The sequence below is a fragment of the Schistocerca americana genome, chromosome 3 (assembly GCF_021461395.2).
Source record: "Schistocerca americana isolate TAMUIC-IGC-003095 chromosome 3, iqSchAmer2.1, whole genome shotgun sequence".
NCBI lineage: Eukaryota > Metazoa > Arthropoda > Insecta > Orthoptera > Acrididae > Schistocerca > Schistocerca americana.
Window position 1 is genome coordinate 319,219,408 of NC_060121.1, and position 17,726 is coordinate 319,237,133.

Here is a 17,726-nt window from a genome sequence, read left to right on the forward strand (position 1 = left end):
TTCCAAAATCGTTGAATTTCAACCAAAAATGATGTTTCTATGACATCGCTCAAGGATTGCTGAATGAAGCCGACAAACATCCACAACTTCCAAAGAAGGCTGTAACAGGTGACGAAACATGTATATGGGTATGACATTGAAACAAAGACCCAGTTTTCCCAATGAAAGCTATCTGCAGAGCCATACTTGAAAAAAAATTGACAAATTTGGGCATGTGGAGGACGATCTCACCATTTTCTTCAATTACAATGTAATATATAATGAGTTCTGGTCTTATGCTCGTACGGTCAATAATGAATACTGTGTGGAAGTTATACGTCTGTGTGAAACAGTCTGAAGGAAACGACCAGAATTTTGGCAAAACAAAGTGTGGAAACTGCATCACAGTAATGCTCCTGCTCACACCTCTATACCTGTTCATGATTTTTTGGCAAAAAACAGAACCGTTATGTTTCTTCTGCCACGATCTTCACTGGACATGGCCCACTATGACTCTTTTCTGTTCTCAAGGCTGAAGAGAACCATGAAAGGACTTTATTTTGCCATCACTGGTGAGATAAAAACAGCATTGCTGAAGGACCTGAACACCATAATGAAAAGTGAGTTGCAGGAGTGCTTCCAAGATTGGGAAAAGCGCTAGCACAAGCGTATTATATCTGAGAGGGATTACTTTGAAGAGGGCAAAGTTGATGATGAATAAATGAAGATTTAAGAAAAACAAAAGTTGCTGTTACTTTTTGATCACACCACATATTATAAGGAGAGAGATAAATAAAAATGAGGAAAGGTAATCACTCGCCTGTAGCCGATTAATGTGACAAACAGAAATGGTTTTTTAACTTTGAAGATATTGCTCTCTTTTCTAATTTGAGTCTACAACCCCATATATACAAACATACAAACCATGCACATGAACACTTAGCTTATGTAATGATATTCATTAATAAAAATGATGGTTGTAAATGTGTGCTATATTGTGGAACACCATAATGTCTGCAGAGTTGGAAACTTTGTTCAACGGAAAGTATTTAGAAACGAAATGGGAGCTTCACAATCCCCACTGGATATTTTTACAGATGATGTGAGTAGTTTACTCATATAGGGGACAAACAGTCGATACTAATAAGTGAGAGAGAGAGAGAGAGAGAGAGAGAGAGAGAGAGAGAGAGAGAGAGAGACCCACCTGTTAAGGACATTCTCACATTGGAAGCAACGGCCATCTTAATAATTTTATAGTGCAAGTAAATTTTTCTTTTGATACAGTGAAATATAGCACAATAAAAATTATGTATCATATAATTTGCAAATCTTATGTTTTTTCTTGAGAGTTGTTATTGGTTTAACCATTACATGACTTCAAATACACAAGTTATTTTGTTGCAGAACACATCTGTCATAGGTGGAAGCAAATGTATGTGTGAGAGATAAACAACTTTAATAACTTCAATGTATGTATTTCAGTCAGAATACACAAAAATAACATTTTATATACAATAGTCCCTTTGAGTTCGGCATAATTATACACAAAAGACAAGCCATTGAATGTATCATGAGCATCTGCACATATGAGATGATAGAAAAAGATGCACATTATTTGAGAGGGAAATGGAATGGGGGAGGGGGCTAAACACACAAAAATTAGTGATTTGTAAAATTCAGGCAATAAGTAATTAATCTGCAAATTCTTTCATACATAATGCCTTCATCACAGCTTAAATAAATCTCCCATTTATAGTACCAAAATTTCAACTGAATGAAGGAGATTCACAGATTTATCTATCCACACTACATTTAAACAAATATCAGTTTATTTTGTCAACATTGCCAGTGTTATCAGCGTATATATATTTTTAAAGAGCTTAACAATGACAGATTTGACCATTGTTGAACAGCAAATGTACAACAAATCACACCAGTGCAGGAACATGCTCTTCATTCGTAATACAAATTCAATACCAGCTCGACAAAAATGAGTTAATCTCTGTAAAACTACCTTTAAGATTACATTTTTCATAGTAACTCCAAAGATATGTGGTAGGATGCAAACGGAGTCTTAAAATATTTTAGCATGTAGCAAAGTACAGTCAATTTTAACTGTTTGAACCTAATTTCCAGTGATGTTATCTGGAAAGAATTCACTTGTGTGAAACAAGTTAAGTAGCAAACATTTCTTGAATTGCAAATCTAAAATCAGTCATTTCCATTGCACTTCACATTTCTTCACAGCCTGATACAGGCACTCTCGGACGGATCCAATATACTTTTAGCTATATAACAATACTTTAACACATTTAAATCATTTACAAACATTAACAAAAACAATGTTGAAAGAAACAGCATAAATGTTAGATATTTACATTTTCAAAATATTCACTTATTTTGATTTAAGCATTAACTGTTATACACAACTACATGGCTGTTTTGAAAATATGCCTTTGTCATAACAATTCTGCAGAAAAGATTTTCAGTAGCTGCTACCTCCTTTGTTCAAAGGAACTATCATATGCATTATATTGATAATGTTTTGTTAAGCAAGTCTGGATAATAATTTGTGTTAACAGTGCCAGACTTAGTAACAAAAATGGCAATGGTATCAGATTAATATTTATTTTAATCTGATCATTACCTGCACATAGTAGTGAGACCCTGGGATTTAGCTTTACATAATGTGTGTTTCAATGTAAGTTCTCCCCAGTACGCACTTGTCTGGTATATCTGTTTGCATGCATGATGTTTTACATAATGCAGATTTCATGATAAAACAACAGTTATTCGAACAAGGATTGCTATACATTGTAAATCAACATATTCACTTTCGATACTGGGTGTTCCAGCACTTTAATGCCTTATCACCTTGCAAACACCTACTTCTGTTTTGTCTTGAGAGCACAAACTGCACCACAACAACTTGACATTGACACATTTTCAGTTGCATTCCATTTCTCTCTATTCCCACATTCCAACTTCAGTGTGTTTTGACTTCCAGCAGCTGAGGATAATTTTCCACAATGTTCAGCAATATTCCATCAATATATGTTCGTAGCTGTGCATTGACTTCCTGCTGCTCTTTCAGTGCTGTCCTCATCTGTAAATTGAAAAATCACAATTTCTATATAAACAGTCTTGCATCTTCGAGTCTGACAGCTTAGTATCAATTCCAAGTAAGCTAGTTACAACTTGCAGTTAGTACTAAATAAACCAAAAATCCTATAACCTAAATTCCAAGTATGTCTTTTCTTATGCTGTGGAAATAGCATAATGTCTGGTAACATAATTTAACTGGTGAATCTTAATGGTTTGATTTATGGCACACCATAGCTGTTTTTGAGTGAAAAATGAAACACCATGTTGTTTGGGACCAATTATCTTTCTGTTTGATAATTAATGATTACTGTAGGTGCAATGAAATGACCACCACACCTTCAGAATCTTATAAAGTTTCTCAGTACAACACAGCTTGTCACTGAGTTTGTATTGTTGAACTAAGTCATTTCCCTTTATTACAAATAGCTGGGATGCTGACTGAACATCAATGATGTTGAAGTACTGGGTGTATTTGGCACTAATTTGTCAGAAGTGTCCAAAATTTACTGTTTCACTTGAAATATAGATCAGTAATGTACAGTTCCCATGAATATGAACACTTTTTGTCGGGGTGGCTGGCATCTCTCATCTTCCCCTTTTCCTTTTTTATAGCCAAGAATCTTTGTATCACAGTGTGATATAGTACATTCCAGGTTTAATTCTGGACTTAAGTCATCAATGCATGGTCAAAAATACCTGTGGACACAGTTTCTCTGTTTACAGACACATTGTCATGCTATCTTAAACAAGTGGTGGCCAGAATGGAATACCACTAATAACTGATGGTCTTGCGTGTATCAAAATTACATCATCCATTCAGTATCTGTAGGAGTACAGTATCTATTTATACAATAATATAACATTTTAAGAGTACTGTGGTATGTTCAATCACACCCCTGAAATCTCACACGAACCTGCTAGCTACCATATGTGTGGATACACACTAAATCATATGAAGAGAACGGATAACAGGTTAAAGAACAACATAATCTGAAAAATGTCTTCCATCAAGAAATGCAACATTATCGAGACCCCCAAATCCTATTAGGAAGCCAAAATTTTGTGAACCTACTAAAGGAGTTATTCTCAATCATGCAATTCCTCCCCCCACCTTTTTGCTGGTGATTACAACATTTCTATTTCTTCAACTTTTGTCCACAAAGTAATTTGTTAATATGATTGTAAGTATTCATGAACCTCTCAGCAATATATACCACTTGCTAATAAAATTGTGTACTATACACACACAGTTATTACTGTATGGTTTCCTAACTCTGAAGTAACTAAATTATTCCTGCAAATAAAACACAATGTTTGCATTTCTTATTCACCAAATACTGAGTTCTTTACTACTTGCTCCAGTGTGTGTACCTGCTCTAAGAGAATTTGTAAAGCATGAATGTAGTACTGTGAATGAACCAGAAACAGTGCCAGCTACTGTGATAAATATTGGAATGAATAAATTTTATTTTAATAGAACATAACCATCACAAAGAGTCATCAACAACCATTTATTTACACTGCTCCATTACTACTACAAGCATCTAGAAACATTCCCAGCCAGCACTTACACCTTAATTGTGTATGCAATATTTCTCTGCATCCCCAAGAAGGTTTTCGTGGTGTAACCATTTTCAAATTAATTATGGCTTTCTCCTTAATGTACTTTCATGTCAAAGAAAAATCTGAAACCACTTTATACACACACACACACACACACACACACACACACACACACACACACACCTTCAGAAAGCTAATATAAACTTAACAGTTCACAAAATTTAGTTGAATGAAATAAATCGCTTAATACAAGATTCAGAGACTCCATTCATGTTTAACACTCATTCATTAAACAGTTAGCCATGCATGATAAGTGATTAATCAGTTCTACAGTACATAATTAATACTGATAAATTGCCACAGCAGAAACAAAAGTGAAATTTACTTCTTGTAGTGGCAGGAATATCTCAGGTATTTTGACTGTGCATTAAGAATAATTGCTGTAAGTGTTTATTTAGATAATCATTAAGCAAGAGCACAGCTCACTGTCAGCCACATTCAAAGGATGTGTCCACATGTGAAGATTTGCCCTCATGCTTGACATGGCTGCTGAGTTTTGTACTAAGTCTGGTGCCTTTTGCTATTAATCAGTATATGAATTACAACAAACATGGTCTATGATATAATGGTAAACATAATTAAATAAACTGTGAAAAATAAAAACAAGTGCACTGTAAAAAGTTTAGTCTTCTTTGACAACAATGAAGTATACGACTCAATTTGCTCAGATTTCCATGCTCACTAGGTTATGTAACTAAGAGGAAATAGCACAACACTGCACTCTACAGCGGAGTGTGCGCTGATATGAAACTTCCTGGCAGATTAAAACTGTGTGCCGGACCAAGACTCGAACTCGGGACCTTTGCCTTTCGCGGGCAAGTGCTTTACCATCTGAGCCAAGTACACTCCGGTGTAGAGTGAAAATTTCATTCTGGAAACATGCCCCAGGCTGTGGCTAAGCCATGTCTCCGCAATACCCTTTCTTTCAGGAGTGCTAGTTCTGCAACGTTTGCAAGAGAGCTCCTGTAAAATTTCGAAGGTAGGAGGCGAGGTACTGGCGGAATTAAAGCTGTGAGGATGGGGCGTGAGTCGTGCTTGGGTAGCTCAGTTGGTAGAGCACTTGCCCACGAAAGGCAAAGGTCCCAAGTTCGAGTTTCAGTCCGGCACGCAGTTTTAATTTGCAGGAAGTTTCTTTTTCATGTAATTATTGAACATTGTTGTTTCCATTTACAGCTATCAATTTATTTCACAGTCTTTAAGTGGAAACAACCATGTTTAATCGGGGCAACATTTTACCCTCCTCAGGGACTGTTGCCTTATCATTGTCGAGGTGGTTTGTGCACTCTACTCTGACCGAGAGAGCTATGCTGGCGTGAGCTTATGCTCCTGGAAGGGCCACCCAAGCCAGGTAGGTCTTTTGGTAAGATAATGAGCAGTCCACAACATAAGGTGGGGGAGGGGGGGGGGGCTCCTGAGCATAGGAAAGCCAACCTCCTAGAGGAGACAACTTGATGAAAAAAAGGGAAGGACACCCTACAAAATCTGGAACCATAGCTGTATAGAAAGCAAACATCTACGGGAGACAACCTCAAAAGAAAAACAGGTGTGCTGGGATACTTAAAAGTGGCAGCCCCACCACATAGCTATCTTGCTTACAGGCTAGTATCCTGGAACAGGCGACTTATTACATTACTCAGGTTCTCCAGAAAAAAAAAAAGAAGCTGGATGGATAAACTGAAGACAACCTAGACATCTAACAGGAACAAAGAATTTGGAATAGACAGTGTATTCTAATTGGCTACCTGGGATGCCCAGAGTTTTAAATATAAAGAAGTAGAACTAGAAAATAAACTAAATTCACAAGATATTGATGTGTCCATCATACAGAAACCAAAACAAAAGATTCCTCAACAATAAACAGGCATGGCATAGTTTACAGTGGAGTCCTTCAATGGGCCTGTATTGAAATTGCTGTTCTGTGGAAGAAGGCTTTAATAAACAAATTATTTACGACTAAAGGAGATGACTCACTGAAAAGCAGAAGTGCTGGGTCGTCGATAGATATACAAACAAAAGGTACAGAGCTTGGCTTGCTTTCCGAATGCACTTCCTTTTTTTCAAGCTTGTAGGAGAAAGAAAACACACACACACACACACACACACACACACACACACACACACACACACACACACACACACACTATTGGGTGGGGATCGGAGCAGGGGAGGGGGTGGGGGGCGGCAGCGAGCTGCGTTAGGTTTAGGCCAGGTTATGGGAGTGAAGGACGTGCTCTACGGATAGCTCCCACCTGCAAAGCTCAGAAAAGCTGCTGGTGGTGGGGAGGATCCAGGACCAAAGTGTAGGTACTATTGGTCATTAGTGAGTTTGATTTGGACCGAGGTGTGGATGGAGTCATCCGAGAAAAGGAGAGATTGTCATTTACGAAGGTGGCACAATAAGTGGAGGAGGACCAGATGAAGAAGATGAGAGAGAAGGTGAGATTGTGGAGGAATGAGGATAAGTGACCTGGCCTTGGGCCCAGATTATAAAGATGTCATCAATAAACCCGAACCAGACCAGGGGTTTGGCATTCTGGGAACCAAAGAATGTTCCCTCTGTCAATTAGAATGAACAGCCACCACCAAAATGTTGCCAAAAAAAAAGGTGGACCACTCATGGCACAATATGCGAGATTTCAATAGCTGCTTTATAGCCTTACAACCCCTGCCAACCTGGATCCTCCGCTAACACCACCACCACCACCACCACCACCACTTTTTCTGAATTCCATACATGGAAGTTATCCTTACAGCATATCCTTCACTCCCATAACCTTCCTTGCCTAAACCTAAGGTAACTCACTGCCTATCCACCCCCACCCATTAGAGTGTGAGCGTGTGCGTGCGCGCGCTGGCCCCCACACCCCACTCCAGTACACTCACTGTAAGCCACTAAAAAGCTGCAGTTGACTGGGCACAATGTAGGGAGACAGGCGTGTGCATGTGAATGAGTAAGAGTGAGTGTGTGAGTGCTTGTGCGCATGTTTTTTGTACAAGCTTGAAAAAGAAAGCGCATTCTGAAAGCTAGCTAAGCCCTGTACTTTTTGTTTGCTTACCTATCAATGACCCAGCACTTCTGCGTTTCAGTGAGACTTCTCCTTTATTCCTAAATAATTCTTAATTCTCAACTAGAAATTTCTGTACATTATTACTTTAAAAAACAAAATACACTGTTACACCTTTATCAATGAATGGGCAATTGAATGAATGGGCAATTGTGGCCAGAATAAAGGCAGAAAAAGGTTATTGACTGGTAATAGGAGGATATGCCAAAGAAGAGGAATGGGATGATGAGTCTGAAGACTTCTATGATGTGTTACAAAGAACCTTATATAAAATAAACAAAAATGATTACCTAATAATAGTTGGTGATTTAAATGCAAGGGTGGGTAACACCTATGTGACATATGTTATCAAAGGGGGAAAAATAATATAAATGATCATGGATATAGATTGGTGTTCTCATTAAACAATGTGCTGAAGATAAACAGATACACAAATATACCTCCTGATCAGTTACAGTCTCTACAAACAAGACAACTTGGTCTATAGTGCAAGGCACAAGGGTATTCAGAGACCCAAATATATCTTCGGGGGGGGGGGGGGGGGGGGGGGGGGGGGGGAACTCCATGAACACCAAATGTCAAAATCATTAAAATTTAAATAAACAGATTAATTTATTTTCAAGAAGTTTATTATGAACAGCCACAGTTAGGAGAGAGGAAATGGAGGATATATAAAATATCGGGAGGAGTCAATTGAGTTAGTACTGTTGCCACTCAGAGAATCACTACACACAATGTCGAGCACCGTACCTAAAGTACTTTATAAACTACCCTGATCAATTAACCACATGTGTTACCTATCTACCTCACAAAAAATGGCATGAAATCTGAAAATTTCTTTATGTGGACGCACGCACAGACACACTCCCAGAATGGCTAAAATGTTTTAAGTTACTGCAAATTTGCAAAATTCTCTTCCCACATAAACACAGAGAAATATCTCATCTAGTATTAATAGCTGAAAACATTTATATTGCCTGTTATTTGTTGTCTTGTGGTCACCGTACTACACGTCACCAAGCTACTTTTATTGAGAATTCTGTTGTGTCATAAATTTACAATCATATAATAAGTAAATTTTTTGCTTAAACACTATTCCAACACTGTGTCATACTATTTCCATTATCCCAATATTGTCCACAACACCAAAGTTAATGTATTGTTCAAATTAAATCTATTTGTTTCTTTAAAGTTCACGGAGGGTAGGTAATAAAATATGAACCATCTAAAAGAGTGCGTTCTGATTTCTTCACCAAGAAAGCTTAACAGCTCCACCTTCCTTCTAAAGAACAACGCTGACTGAACAATCGAGACTAGAATTATAGGTGTGTCATGCTTTAATTTTTAAATTTTACTTACTGTGTGTTACTTTATCACTACTTATTTTAAAAATACATATATTTTCAGATGCAACACAAATTTTGTGTCTTTAACATATGAGGAAAAAATTTTGTGTCTTTAACATATGAGGAACTAATTAATTCAATGAGACACCTTTTGTTAGTATGCCACCACGATCACGTCACATACATTATTTACCAATCGATTATTGAACATCTCCATGCAGTCTACCACCTGATGTGAATAATATTTGAGAACTATTAAAAACATTGTCAAAACCAAAGTGAATGCAATAAGCAGCATGCACTTTAAGAAGTTTGACAGCCAAATCACAAAGTACGAAGTATGCTTAAATAATAAAATACATTTGAAGAACCACACCATACCAATTTTTTTCCATAAGAGTGGGCCATACCTGTTCTAAAGAGAGGTTGTCCGAAGCGTCAGCATTTAGCTGTGGAAATAAAAACAACATTGAAAGCAGAATGCAGTAGAAAGCAAAACCCAATCACCTCATGTGCAAACAAACTACAAGCTATAATTCTTTTATTTATACTTTCAGAAACAAAAAATTGTGATATTTCTTGTGATAACCCTGATTTAGAATAACTTGTTAAAAAGTTGCCAAGACAACTACTTATTCACAAATACAGTACTATTAATTGTAGGAACAGTTCTAAAAGCTGGTGCCAGAAAAAGGGGACAAACAGTGAGATATTCAGTCCTATAGCTTCCTAAATTGGAAACAGAAGAAAAATAATCATAATACTGTTATGGGAAAGGACAGTTCTTCCTATTTTCAGCAAGCTCTTAACACAATTAAGTATTTATAATACATGAAGACATCATCTGTAACATTAACAGATTAATCACAATGTAAGTCTGAGCATAGATAGATAGATAGATGACATCTGGACTGTCTTTCGGGGTGTTATTAGACCAAAAATTCTTTCATCCAGAGGATAAAAGAAGACAATTAATTTACCTCTTTATGCGATTCTTTGGTATGAAAAATGTGATTGATAGGCAGACCCATCTCATTTAACTACAATGGTAACAAGAATCAGGTAGCCATAGCAGGAAATAAAATAAGTTTCATCATTTAAATAGTGGTTTTAGCAAGAGCATAGTGGAATCACTGTCTCAAGAAATGTCTTGTGTATAACCAAGCAAATACAATTGTGTTGAGAAACCAGGCATGTTTCATTCAAAATGTCTAATGAATGTAACGCCACTGGCCTACTTTTTTATACCGCCACCAGAGTCAGCAGCATATTTAATTAAACTGTGCTACCAATCAAATTACTATTTTTTGTCCATAGTAACTTCTGGAAAAACATGTGGAACTCTTCCTTCTCTAAATTGATTTATCAGTTTGTTTTCCATTACAAAATAGTTTGGATACCTGTTTTTACACACTTGATAGCTGTATCTGCTGATTAACGTTAATGAGGACTTTCGTGTCTCGCACACACCACGACTGACACTCACTACCGCACTCTTACGAAACCAGTTATGGAAGCAGTGCAAATTAGTATAGTGAAGCAACAGTAATTATTTTTCATAGGATTTATTTTCTACCGTTTCACCAACAACAAAGCTGGTGAGTCTGTGAAGGAAAGGAACTGCAGAATTAACTGTTCTAGACTCCAGAAACTTCTGATTAGGTGGAACAAGATCATAATAAACTTAGCTAATATTATGAGCCAAATTCTCTTATTAAAATCAGAGGTGAATCCATAAGTGGGGAGGCTGCCATGTGGATGCAGCCCTACCCTCCCACTACTGAACTACACCTGTTTCTTCTTAATCTCGAACAAAATACAGGGTAGTTACAAATAAAATTTTGCTACTTCAGCCAGTGTTGGCAGAAAACTGTTTATGTGAATGATTTACAGACTGTGCACTGCAGGATTTCCATCATTAGCAGTGTTAGTATCATGACTTGCTGTTAAGCACTGGTACTGGTATGGCGACAGAGTTAAAACACAAGCATCAGTGTGCATAACTGCTGCAGACAGTCAATATGGGCCTGGGCAAGGTGACCAGGGCCTTATTTGTAAAGGTGTTTTAATAAAACAGCAGCAATAGTGCTGCTGCTCTTTGAGAGTATCAAAACACTGAAGGAATACGGGAGGTGCTCTTTCTGCTTTGAGAGCGAAGAACACGATTCAGAAATATGAATTAACTGGCAATCTGGGAATTGCTCCTGGTAGAGGCTGCTGGCCCACTGCACCACAAATTGTTGAAGATACCATTGCCTTGGCTGAGAATGCTGGATGCAATGTGCGATCTTCAAGCACTGCATCAGCTGTGTCACACTAGCTGAAAGTTTCATTTGTCCACCATTTGAAAAGTCTTTACACATACTGTAAAATGATAGCTCTAGTGTGGTTCCAGGCAGTCATGATGCAGATTGTAACAGAGCAACATTCATAACCTGGAGCATAAACACTGTATGCAACTGACAAATGTTAGCCTCTCATATGGAAATTACAATGTGTGTGTTTCAATGGTTTATGAGTTATTTCTCCTCCACATGTCCTTACGAATGTGTCCATAAAGTTTCCTATGAGTGTGCCTTTTTTGTGGGAGCATTCTCAAGTAGTGAAAGTTTAATTATTATAACCATCTTGTTTATAAGTTAAGAAAACATCTGTGTTTATTATAGAGAATTTGGAGGCAGCACAACCATGCAAAATTTCTATGAGTTCACCCTCTTCCAGATGAAAATCCTTAATTCAGTTCTCGTTAAAATGTAATTGTATGAGTTATATGTACAATTAAGATTCATAGCAGACCTTGACAGTAGTGGAAACCTCTAGATATAGATGCTGATGATCCTGTCATGAGTGAGCCCTTAAGAACACTTTTCTTTCCACACAATATATTTTGAGTTCAAACATAATATCGTACTTCAAATAAATAGGCCTCCCCATGTGGGTTACGAAAACATCTGCCATGTGAAACCCAACTTGCACTTTTGTGACACGACACCCTGCAAGCCATGGACCAAAGCATTTGAGTAAATGCAGAATTCCTTAACTTCCAAAAAGCATGTGACACTGAACTGAACCAATGTTATTAACAAAAGTACAATTATATGTGGTTTCAAACAAAATCTGTTAGATAATCCATGATTCTTGGTAGGGAGAGCACAGCATGTTGTCTTGGATGGAAATTTATCGACAGACATCTCAAGAAAATGGTTAGTGAGGATTATACAACAATCCTTTATGTATCACTCCTGTAGTGATCGCAAAGGTAAGATCAGCCTAATTATAATAAAGACAGAGGCTTTTAAGCAACACGCTTCTGCATTCCATAGGCGAATGGAGTGAGAATACTTTCTTACATGTGGTACAATGTTATACATTTCACAGAGGTCTGCAAAGTGTAGATGTAAATATAGAGAGGTAGGTGCCTTACTTCTCTTTTAATTTCTTATTTTATTTAGAACATCAGTATGTAAAGCAATTGCCAATAGTGCTCCATTAGGCTTGGCCCTGTTTGAGATCATCCATATTTACCTTCCACTAATCTAAAAATCAGCTCACCCAGCTATTTACAGAGGGACCAATGGTTTAACACAGAACTCAACCCACAACTAACTGCATTTTTCATAAACAAAAACCAGTGTTATGTTTCAAACTCGGGAGGAGGGGAACCATGAGGTCAGCAGCACACTATTCATCTCAGACAGAATATTTTAGTTTATCATCAACCGAGTCATTAACACAGTAACACTGACCGGTTCCTTGTGATATACCTTGCTCTGAAAACCAGAAGCTTAAAACTTATAATTTCACTGTCAACTTAATACATAATTCAGTGACAGTAGGTATTTTTTCTGTCTATATAGTATCTTAAATTAGCCTTCTATTCCTGTGTTTGTAATCAACACATTCCTTTCCCACCCCCTTGACACTATCACTCTATCCCTGTTGTTGCTCTGTGGTTGAAAATACAGTCTTAACTGTTTCTGCTGTAACACAATATTGTGAAACTTCCGGCAACAAAACATGCAAAAACACACATCTGATAGGAAGATACCATCATATTCTGAAACCCTAAGCTCTATACAGATTCCTTTCTCAATAAGTACCCAAGAAACCCGTGCACTGAGAACAGGACATGTTAACTGCATTTGTGAAAACCCAAAACAATGGTGCAGATTGGAAGGACAGATCTTCATACCTCATCCTGCGACATGGCTTCCAGTTCTGCTGCGAGACTGTTTCCCGCACCAGCACCATTTGTGAGAAGGGTTCTACCCTCTTCGAGGCTTCGTGTCAGCATCTGAGCCTGCAGTTCTTCATTGCTTTCCTGCAGACCTGAGAATTTAAATGTAAAAACAAGTCAAACATTGTAACTAGGCACATTAAAGCAACGTACTGGCTTGGAAAGTTCATTATGATCTGACTTTACCAGTAACTAAGAGAAACTGCACGTTAGTCATGTAGAAGTAGTGGTGAGTCTCAGACAGGCAAATGAAAAGACTGCTTAAGCAGGCTCTTCATTGTGCCTGTCAGCGATTCGTTTCCTTCTCTATGTTGTGAGTAGCAATCTGTCCTTTTCAAAATATTACTGTTATTCCATCTTTGACTTTTCATTGTTAGAAACTACTTGTTAAATGTCTAAATCTTAAACAGACTTTCATCATAGCAGTCCAGTTCTATAACCTGCTGTTAAAACCGCAGTATTTAAAAAACAGTTTAACCACTTTGTATTGTCAGTTTAACCTGTTCACATAACAATTTTTTCAAAATTATGTTCAAAATAATATTTTTATTAATGAAATACATCCAATTGTGAATGACATTACATGTAGACATATAAAGACAGCTTTTAAAGCTCAAAATAATGAGTTACGAAGTTTTGAAGATCACCAATAATAAAATCCCAAGTACACTCGTGCAGTGGACTTCGCCTAAAATATCCTGAAACTAGAAACATTTTTTTAGTTTCTGGGTAGCTATGAAGTCTAACCATGTACTTCAGAATGGTTTCTTATGAACATAAATCTTTGAGAAGCTGGCTGGAGCACAGTGGATGTATTTTTCTCTTATCACTGCCAAGCACTTTTTGCTCAACTGATGAACTGTCACAACTTTCAGTCCCTAGTGAAGTAACATCACATTTTTCTTCACTTTCTGAACCACTAAATTCAGTGTAAAACTCAAGATCATTATAACAAATCTTTTTTGAAAACAACAATACAGGGTTGAAACTGAAAGCATGTGTTTTGTTGTCAAGTATCCAAAGCTGCACACAGTAAAGAAGATACCTAGTGGTAACCACCTCAACCAAAATGTGACAGCCAGGCCACAAATAATGGGCCAGATGCTGCCTATCAGCCAAAAACTAGACTATCAGTACTGAAATGGATATAAGGGAGGGTTTTTTTAAAAAAAGGTCTGTCCTTAACTTGCCCGAATTTACTCGGGATTTTAAGTTTCTGTCAAATTAATAAAAATGAGATAACGTGGGATTCTAAGTTACTGGGTTAATAATATAATATAGCTGCATTAATTTTTTGGTTTGTTACTACCTAGAGACTTGTATAACATACTCAAACAACCCATGAAACACAGCTCACTTTTATTTTGTTGTCGCAGTACAGAGAGTTCAGCTTGCAGTTCACACAACTGCTGTGCGAGTTCTTCTTCTTGCTGAGAATGGCTCAGACTCCTGGATGTATCTCCCATCTCCGACCTCTCAAGCTGTTCTTGTCTGAGCACTTCCAATTCGCGGCTTAGTTCCTCAACAACCTGAAAATTCAAGCAAACATTTTTAGATATGCTGCTTTCGAACATGGAAGTTTCCAAAGGAAGCATACAATGTCCGAAATTGCACAGGAAAAATGTCCTTCCTTTTCTTTCTTAAAAAGCCTGTCACCAATTATAACACTCAGGCAATGAAACATGAAATGCCAGGTACACAGCTGAAATTACTACAGTAAAATTATTTAAAAAATTGTGCTATGTGGTCATTTTGTGGAACCCAAACATATATTCCTGATAAAGAACATTAATGTTGTCTTCATACCTAGTCTGAAACAAGATTCTGTGGAGTTAGTGCCGAAGTCACATGTACACATACTGCTGCAACAGACGGATATTGCCATGCAGTATTTTTCTTATTTGACTTACGGAAAACATTGTTTTATTTCAGAAAATAAAATATAATTTTTAAATAGAACGCCAAAACACTTTTATAACATTTTTCCCAGACTGAGATTTATGTTCCATCTGACTAAAGATTTTATTACTGGATTCCACCAACCAAAACCATTTTTTGTTGTCCAAGTCAAACTTTATAGGTAAATATTAGATAGACCACCCCCTCTTGAGTATAGGTGTGTTCCAATTTTGCTCATACTGAATTGCTGAAATGTGAGCTGTGGCTTGGGCTAATCCTTCTGAATCTGTGCTCAGTGTCAAGTACTGAACTAATGCTATTGGTTCACAATGTATGACCAAAAAGATTTTCATTTTATGGTCAAAGCAAGTACCGACACCATATTTCAGGATCCCAACAGGATTAAGAAAAGTTGCGTGTGGGTGTTTTTTCCTAAATCTTTACTCACTGACTGCAAATTCAGGTCAAAGAACTGAAAAGCCGGTCAATGGAAGCAGTGACTAAATACATACTTACTGCAAAAAAAGCTAGGACTTTTTGGTTAACTAATAATGTCTATGAACCCTCTGCCATAAAAAATGTGATGAGAACAATGAGAATAGGAATGGGAATGCAGTGGGAGAACAATGAGAATAGCAATGGGAATCCAGTGGGATAGCAATGGGCCACACACACACACACACACACACACACACACACACACACACACACACACACACACACACACACACCTGTGCGTTGGCGTGGCTCTCGCGTGCTGCTTCCTCACGCAGCCGGCGCTCAGCTTCCTGCAAGCGCTCTGCATCTTCCCTCAGTGCAGACATGGCACACTGGGCCTCAGCCAGCTGCTCCTCCATGTCCTGCTTCTCGTTTCGGAGGCGGTCCGTCTGGGCTCGCAGTCGCGTCACCTCCTCACGTAGGCTGGCTGCCTCCAACTCCAGTGTCTGCAGCCTACACAACGCATGAGCAAATGTATAACTTAACAAGGACAAAGAAAGATGGGTGTTTTTCTGCAACAGTGAGTGACAGAGTGAGCAACAACTACGTAAGAAGCAACTGAGAACATTAAAGAAGAGCCCACTAACATTATTTTCAAAGTAGCAGTTGCATGATGGATGCCACTGAATATCCAACCACTGACCAGATGTGTATTTTTTTTCTTTTAATTAAGAACTATTCAAAATAAAACGCTTCTGTAACTACAAAATGTTTAAGTGGAGAAGAAGTAGTGTACAATGTAACATTTTGTCAAGATACAAATAATTAAAGGTGGTGCATATCAAGAGAAAAGGGAGGAGGGAACCAGCCTTAGACGATTTCAAAGACTCAATTGTGCATTTGCTTTAAATGACAACAAAAATTTGAACACACAGGTGGACACTACACCGCAGCAATGTGCGACTACTTAGAAGGTACACCAGCTTCAGTTCCCCCCGACGAAAGTCCACAAGATAGTTCCAAAATATTCCTGCCTTAAACCCATACTGATAATGCATCCAATCTTAACAATGCTCTCATGCAATAAGCTGGAACTCTAGTCACTTCATCCCACTTTCCTAAGCCCTTCCACCACTAATCAACCTTGTACCTGAGATAGTGTTCCTGTTGCCTCATCATTAAACTAAAAGTAATCTCTCATCTATTTGTCACATTAAGGTTCTCAGAATATACAATACAAATTTCAGACTTAGATATGCCTTCCACTTACCTTCTCAGCTGGTACAATTACTGGAGTATTAAGAAAATCATTGACGAAGTTATGGCTATTGCACTACAGCTACTTGACATACCCACAATTTGGGCTGGATGAACACTGGCTCACAGTTGCCTACGGCTGCCGTGACTCACCTGATCGTGCAGTTCTCGACCTGGAGCTGCTTCTCGCGCTCGACGCGCACCATCAGCTCGCGGTGCCGCCGCTGCTCCTCCTGCAGCCGCTCCTCCGCCCTCAGCTCTGCCTCACGGACTTGCTCCTCTAGCATCAGGACCCTGCAACCGGATGCAATCACTAAGAAATGCAACATACTTCATACTGAAACACACTGCATAGCTTTTGATTCCTGGACACCCTTAAGAAGTAATTTATACTGGGAAAAATGGTGTGTGTGATGCTGTGAACACTGACTGATTACTATCAGACTGATTCTCCAGTATTTCCATACCTGTGGGATATGTTGATCAAATTTTCATCCTAATGTGAAATTATTTTCAATGCAGAAAAAAGCAATTACAACAGATGAAGTGTAATGACATGGTGGCTAATGTGTGTATAATGTTACTGGAATTTTTCATGTGGAGAACGCAATACAGCATATCCAGAGGATGTGAATGTGAAATTTACCAAAACCTTTCAAACTTTGAAGGTCGAATCATTGGCACAAGTGACACGGGAATATAAAACCGACAGATATCACAGACAGTAAGCTGTATGGCAATGACTGCAGAATGAGTGTTTATGAGATGGACTCAGCA

General features: G+C 38.0%; 1 protein-coding gene across 5 annotated transcripts in view; it reads right to left on the reverse strand.

The window, feature by feature from the left end:
* Positions 1-1,438: 1,438 nt before the first annotated feature.
* LOC124607365 (rab11 family-interacting protein 4) overlaps positions 1,439-17,726 on the reverse strand; it is a 929,323-nt gene continuing 913,035 nt past the window's right edge. For 4 of the 5 annotated variants that reach the window (XM_047139676.1, XM_047139674.1, XM_047139677.1 and 1 more), the window contains 6 exons: positions 17,103-17,243; positions 15,986-16,205; positions 14,713-14,884; positions 13,311-13,447; positions 9,529-9,567; positions 1,439-3,085 (listed from right to left, as the gene is read on the reverse strand). In XM_047139676.1, coding sequence (XP_046995632.1) covers positions 2,966-3,085; positions 9,529-9,567; positions 13,311-13,447; positions 14,713-14,884; positions 15,986-16,205; positions 17,103-17,243 — 829 coding nt within the window. In that variant the 3' untranslated portion in view covers positions 1,439-2,965. The remainder of the gene's footprint in view (positions 3,086-9,528; positions 9,568-13,310; positions 13,448-14,712; positions 14,885-15,985; positions 16,206-17,102; positions 17,244-17,726) is intronic. The other variant, XM_047139675.1, reaches the window with a different exon arrangement.